We start from the raw sequence: 6000 nt of genomic DNA on the forward strand, positions 1-6000 counted from the left end.
CACACACTAGAGTCACAGAGATGTTTATGGCACAGAAGGGGGCCATTCAGCCCATCGAGTCCATGCTGGCTTCCCGCATAGCAATCCTGTCACTACAATGCCCAGTCCCGTAACCCTGCAAGTTTATTTCCTTTTTAAATTGTTGATTATTTCTGCATCCAGCACCCTCATGGGCAGTGAGGCCAAGGCCATTACTACTTGCTGCATAAAAAGATCTTCATATTCCTCCTACATCTCTTGCCAAAAACGTCTTTGTACCATCACTAATGGGAAGGATTTTTCTTTGTGTACCTTATCTAAGCCTATCATAATCTATCAAACCTCCACCTCAATTGCCCCCATCCCTGGACCGTTCTGTTAAATCTTCTCTGCGCCCTCTCATGACCTTCCATACCTTTACTAAAATGTGGTGAGCAAAACTGTATGCTGTACTCTAGTTGAGGCTTTACCAGAACATTCTATAGGTTCAGCATAACTTCCCTACTATTGCAACTAACGGGCAGCACGGTGGCCTAGTGGTTAGCACAACCGCCTCACGGCGCTGAGGTCCCAGGTTCGATCCCGGCTCTGGGTCACTGTCCGTGTGGAGTTTGCACATTCTCCCCGTGTCTGCGTGGGTTTCCCCCCCACAACCCAAAAATGTGCAGAGTAGGTGGATTGGCCACGCTAAATTGCCCCTTAATTGGAAAAAAAAAATAATTGGGTAATCTAAATTTAAAAAAAAAAAAAAAAAAAAAACTATTGCAACTAACTGCTTCTACTTGGGAAGGCCAAGATCCCATATGCTTTGCTAACCAATCTCTCAATATGCACTGCAGCAACTCGCCAAGACCTACAGGTCGTAGGTTTGGGAGGTGCTTGAAGAAGGAGTCTTTGCGAGTTGCTGCAGTGCATGCTGTATATGGTACACACCGCTGTCACTGTGCGTCAGTGGCTTAAGGATTGAAAGCAGCGGGTCATGGTAGAAAATTGTTTTTTTGATTAGAGGGTGGCAAATAGTGGTGTTCCTCAATGGTCAGTTATAGGATCACGTTTTTCTTTTGCTATATATAAATAACTACCAGAAAGGACAAGGGTAGCAGATGCATGGGAACACCACCACCTGCAAGTTCCCATCCAAGCCTCGCACCATCCTGACTTGGGGACTGAATAGTTGTTCCTTGATTGTCGCTGGGTTAAAGTCCTGGAAATCCCTTCTGGCAGCGTTGTGGATGTATCTACACCACATGGACTGCAGCATTTCAAGAAGGCAGCTCAGCAGCACCATCTCGAGGGCAATTAAGGATGGACAATAAATGCTGGCCTAACCAGCGACGCCCACATTTTGCAAAATAATATAACAGCCAATTTTTATCTAATTGCACTATTGCATAAGCCTCAATTTTGCTAACCTGCCTTTTTGCTACAAAATTTGACCTGCCCAATATATTAACAATTTTACTTTGGAATGAAGGAGCTCAGCCTTCAGAATGAACTATTTCATTTCACCATCTGGCTTATACACCATTGCAATTGTACGTTTTACTTACATGGCTTCAGGTACCTTGATCCAATTAATTTATTAGCACGGTTACGTCTAGTAGTTTCACTAGTTGGCACACTTTGAATTTATTGAGAAAATACTGTGAATAAAAACTAATTTATTTCATTCATTCTACTTTCTCTTCTGGATTTTGAATTTGCAGGAATTCCATATTTGTAGTGGTTATATATTAGAAAATCATATTACTGTACAATCACATGTGAATTGCATCTTGATGTGTTTCTGCACCCTCTGTGCTGTGCATTCCTGTGCGACTTGTAGATTTTTAATAAAATTGCAACTATAAAACAATTTGTCCATCGATGTGACTTGTAGTGTTGATTTTAACATACCTACTATAGAGATTGGAAAAGCTCAGGCAGCACTGTCATTCCAGGAAAAAGCTGATCATGGACTTTGAAACACCACGCTCTGATTTATCTAGATCATTTTCCCCCTCTATTCCCAGTGAAATTTTTCCATTTTGTATGCAAGCTCCTAGTAAGTATAGCATCTTGATTTGTTGTTTACTTTGCCTTAATTTGAGTTACATTGAACTTTTCTGTGATGAGACTTATTTGTTACCAGTGCCTATGTTGAATCTTTTTATACAAACAGGTCAATCAGCTTATCAAACTCCCTACCCCTTTCTTGTAACATCATTGTGAATGCAAAACTAATACAAAAGCAAAATATTGCAAATGCTGGAAATACTCAACCTGTCAAGCAGCATCTGTGGAGAGGGTTAATATTTCAGGTCATTGCCAACAGTATGAAAGTAATAAATAATCGCAGCTTCCACATGCTTTTCAAAATTTCCATCAGTTGGCTCCATTTATTTTAAACTTGCAAGAAGAGGTTCAGCAATCTCTCTATTCCAGTCGGGAAATATGCTTGAAGGGAGTAAGTCAGAATTAGTGTTACAGTGTAATACTCCTATTTTCAATCCAGCATATCTTTGAACCCAGCTTCCCAGTGGGAATGCTGAATTTTCCAGTGATTCAATTTGTTTTGACTAATATGTAATGTTTCACATTTGAGTTTTACACATTTACCAAGTGTCTTTGACTAATTGCATTCGCTGTCTAAACTATAATTTTTTTGCACCATTCTTTCCCCACTGTTCTCCACAATCTTAATACGTTGGTCAGTCATTTCGAGTAAACGTTACAAGTGCCTGTCATTGCCGGATCCCACTCAGCATGTACCTAATTTCCCATCATATTCCACTCTGAAATCACCTCCCTCAAGAACTTCCTGCAAATTAAACAAACTCCTGATTTGATCACAATTACCATGGATTCCTGTAGTTTAAATTTACTTGGATATCTTTGAGGAACAAGGGAGGTTAAGTCTTCGGAATGTTTTGTTAACAAAAGTTCATTAAAGTCGTTGAGTCCACCCGTATTGCATTATGCTTTTTTAAAAAATAAATTTAGATTACCCAATTATTTTTTCCAATTAAGGGGCAATTTAGCGTGGCCAATCCACCTACTCTGCACATTTTTGGATTGTGGGGGCGAAACCCATGCAGACACGGGAAGAATGTGCAAACTCCACACGGACAGTGACCCAGAGCCGGAATCGAACCTGGGACCTCAGCGCCGTGAGGCGGTTGTGCTAACCACTAGGCCATATGCTTTTTTTAATGTTCTGTGAGAACGTTGTTTACTTACCAGCAGTGATTAGTTCAAAGTAATTCATTGTCGATTGAGCACTTTTGAGATAGAGATTATTTTAAATAATAGGACACAGCAATTCCCTGAATGCTTCAGCAGGTGAGACTTTGCAGCAGAAGTGAAAATGCAAAATTGTCCTTTCGTTGCACTGCTATTTAATGATTTTGTTTTCTTTTTCATTATGGATGGAGCAGGTAGAAGAAATGCACCCCCATTGAATCTCACGGGCCTTCCTGGAACAGAGAAGCTCAATGATAAGGAAAAAGAGGTATGAAACTGCCAACTTAATTAGGCTTTCGTCACTTCTGATTTCTACTGACTCCGTCCAGTTCCAATCAAAATGTTGCTAGTTAACCTTCCGTTGTTCAGTATCTTTATTATCATAGAATTTACAGTGCAGAAGGAGGCCATTCGGCCCATCGGGTCTGCACCGGCTCCTGGAAAGAGCACCCTACCCAAGGTCAACACCTCCACCCTATCCCCATAACCCAGTAACCCCACCCAACACTAAGGGCAATTTTGGACACTAAGGGCAATTTATCATGGCCAATCCACCTAACCTGCACATCTTTGGACTGTGGGAGGAAACCGGAGCACCCGGAGGAAACCCACGCACACACTGGGAGGATGTGCAGACTCAGCACACACAGTGACCCAAGCCGAAATTGAACCTGGGACCCTGGAGCTGTGAAGCAATTGTGCTATCCACAATGTTACCGTGCTGCCCATTTAGCAATGTCCTTTCCATTTCGGCAAAGCAAAAGCAAGCCTCAACACCATTTATAAAATAGTAAATGCTGGAAATACAATATTTAAAAGAAAGATGGATGGAATGACCTTCATAGAATCCCGATAGTGCAGAAAGCGGACATTCAGCCCATAGAGTGTGTGCCGACCTGCCAAAAGAGCACTCTACCTTGACCCGTTTCCCCTCATCTTATTCCCGTAACCCCATCCAGCCTGCACATCCTTAGACATTAAGGGGCAATTGAACATGGCAAATCTACCTAACCTGCAAATATTGGACTGTGGGAGGAAACCCACATCGATAGAGGGAGGATGTAAAAACTCCACATAGTCACCTCAGGCTGAAATCAAACCCAGGTTCCTGGCGCTATGAGGCAGCAGTGCTAACCATTGTGATGCAGAACTTTGAATATACTATAAATATTTTTGAATAATGTTCTTTGTGGATTCTTTCTACCCACCTATCTCGTAGCTGTGCCAGATGGTACGATTGGTCCCTGGAGCATATTTGGAATACAAATCGGGTTTGATGAACGAGAGCAGCAGGTTAGGTGGCCTAAAGCTAGCCCAGGCAAGGACTCTCATTAAAATAGATGTGAACAAAACAAGGAAGATCTACGATTTCCTGATACAAGAAGGATATATCACTAAAGCATAAATGGGCAACCCAAAGCTGACATTTTGGAGTGCTGTCACTAAGCAACCTTGGAAAAACAACAGACTGTCACCTGGCAACCTCCAGTTCCTTCTGTCACTGATGTACAGATTGAAGAAATAAATCATGTATTTTTTTTATTTATTCTCTTATTTTTTGGAAAAGATTGGGAATTGTTCATTGTCTGATTCTGGATCTTTTCTGTTTTTGTGACTGGTGTGAATTGAGTTTAATAAAACATGCTTTTGATAATTGTTTATGTAAAGATGTATATTTAAACTTTTTATTATAAAATCTAATTAAATTTTCTCGGCAGCGTTTCCAACTTTTTGCACATCAATTCTTGTATTCTGAGGCTATCTCACAAATGTGACTCAGGGTAAAATAAACTTGATATAAAATAAATCCATTCTTGAGCATTAACTAGTGACTGAACTTACATAATGGAGGTTTCGTGTTTCAAAACACTGATTAGAGTTTACGTCTTCGACCAAAGTTTATATTTAGCAAGAAATGAAAGATATAAATTGGTCAGTACTGTGTTATAATAATTGCATTTAGTGCCAAGCAGTAGCCAGTCATTGCTTTGATTGTAGCTGCAAATTTAGCACATTGGTTTGGGAGCATGTGGTGCACCTCTGTCCCCAACATCATCATAAAGACCAGGTAAATGAAAATCTGAGGGTGACCTGTGCAAAATTAAGTAAATGATTTTAGCACTTTGAATTTCAGTGTATATAATTTAATGTATGATTAGTAAGTACATGACTATTAGTTATTAATGCCTCATCCTGTGGGAAACAGACTGCAATTGCTTATCTGAGCATGAACACCAATTTCCCACTCTGACTCTTTTTAAGTTTTAATTATTTTCCTCAAACATCCTCGCTCCCCATCAAACCCAATCTGGAATGATATCCAGAAGCTTCAGAAATCTTCAGTGTCATGTACTGCAGAACAGCCTCACTTTGATTTGTTTCACTTGCCAGCCTATCAATGTTGGGTACCCTTGCTATCTAAAAATATGTTACCATGCCCTTAGCAAGGAATCGTGTGCAACGTGAACCTAAATATGGCACAAGGAAAATTAGAAGTATGAAATGTTCTTTTTGTAAATGCTGAACGTAACCTGTGCCATAGGATATTTTTCATCCACCGTAGATATTTGGAACACTCAGACAAAGAAGTAGTTAATTTAGGATTCGGTTGGTATCTTTAAAAGAATTTTAAAAGAACCTTGGGAAAAAATCATTGCAGCTTTAATTGAGACTAATGCTTCTGTTTCTTTTTTCTTCTGGATCAGATAGGATGCGGTTCCATGAGATACAGCATTAATTTAAGGGCGGGTGGGAGCTCAGTAGTTGTTGAGACCGTCTGGACTTTGGGATGTTCTTGAT

General features: G+C 40.3%; 1 protein-coding gene across 3 annotated transcripts in view; it reads left to right on the plus strand.

Annotated features, from left to right (window-relative positions):
- Nucleotides 1-5008, plus strand: part of tada2a (transcriptional adaptor 2A) — a 42371-nt gene extending 37363 nt beyond the window's left edge. Inside the window, exons 15-16 of one of the 3 annotated variants that reach the window (XM_038814390.1) lie at nt 3396-3469; nt 4421-5008. In XM_038814390.1, the coding sequence (XP_038670318.1) occupies nt 3396-3469; nt 4421-4606 (260 nt within the window). In that variant the 3' untranslated portion in view covers nt 4607-5008. Of the gene's footprint in view, nt 1-3386; nt 3470-4420 lie in introns of all 3 variants that reach the window. The other 2 variants (XM_038814388.1, XM_038814389.1) reach the window with 2 other exon arrangements.
- Nucleotides 5009-6000: the final 992 nt, after the last annotated feature.

Source organism: Scyliorhinus canicula, chromosome 12, assembly GCF_902713615.1.
Source record: "Scyliorhinus canicula chromosome 12, sScyCan1.1, whole genome shotgun sequence".
Lineage (NCBI taxonomy): Eukaryota > Metazoa > Chordata > Chondrichthyes > Carcharhiniformes > Scyliorhinidae > Scyliorhinus > Scyliorhinus canicula.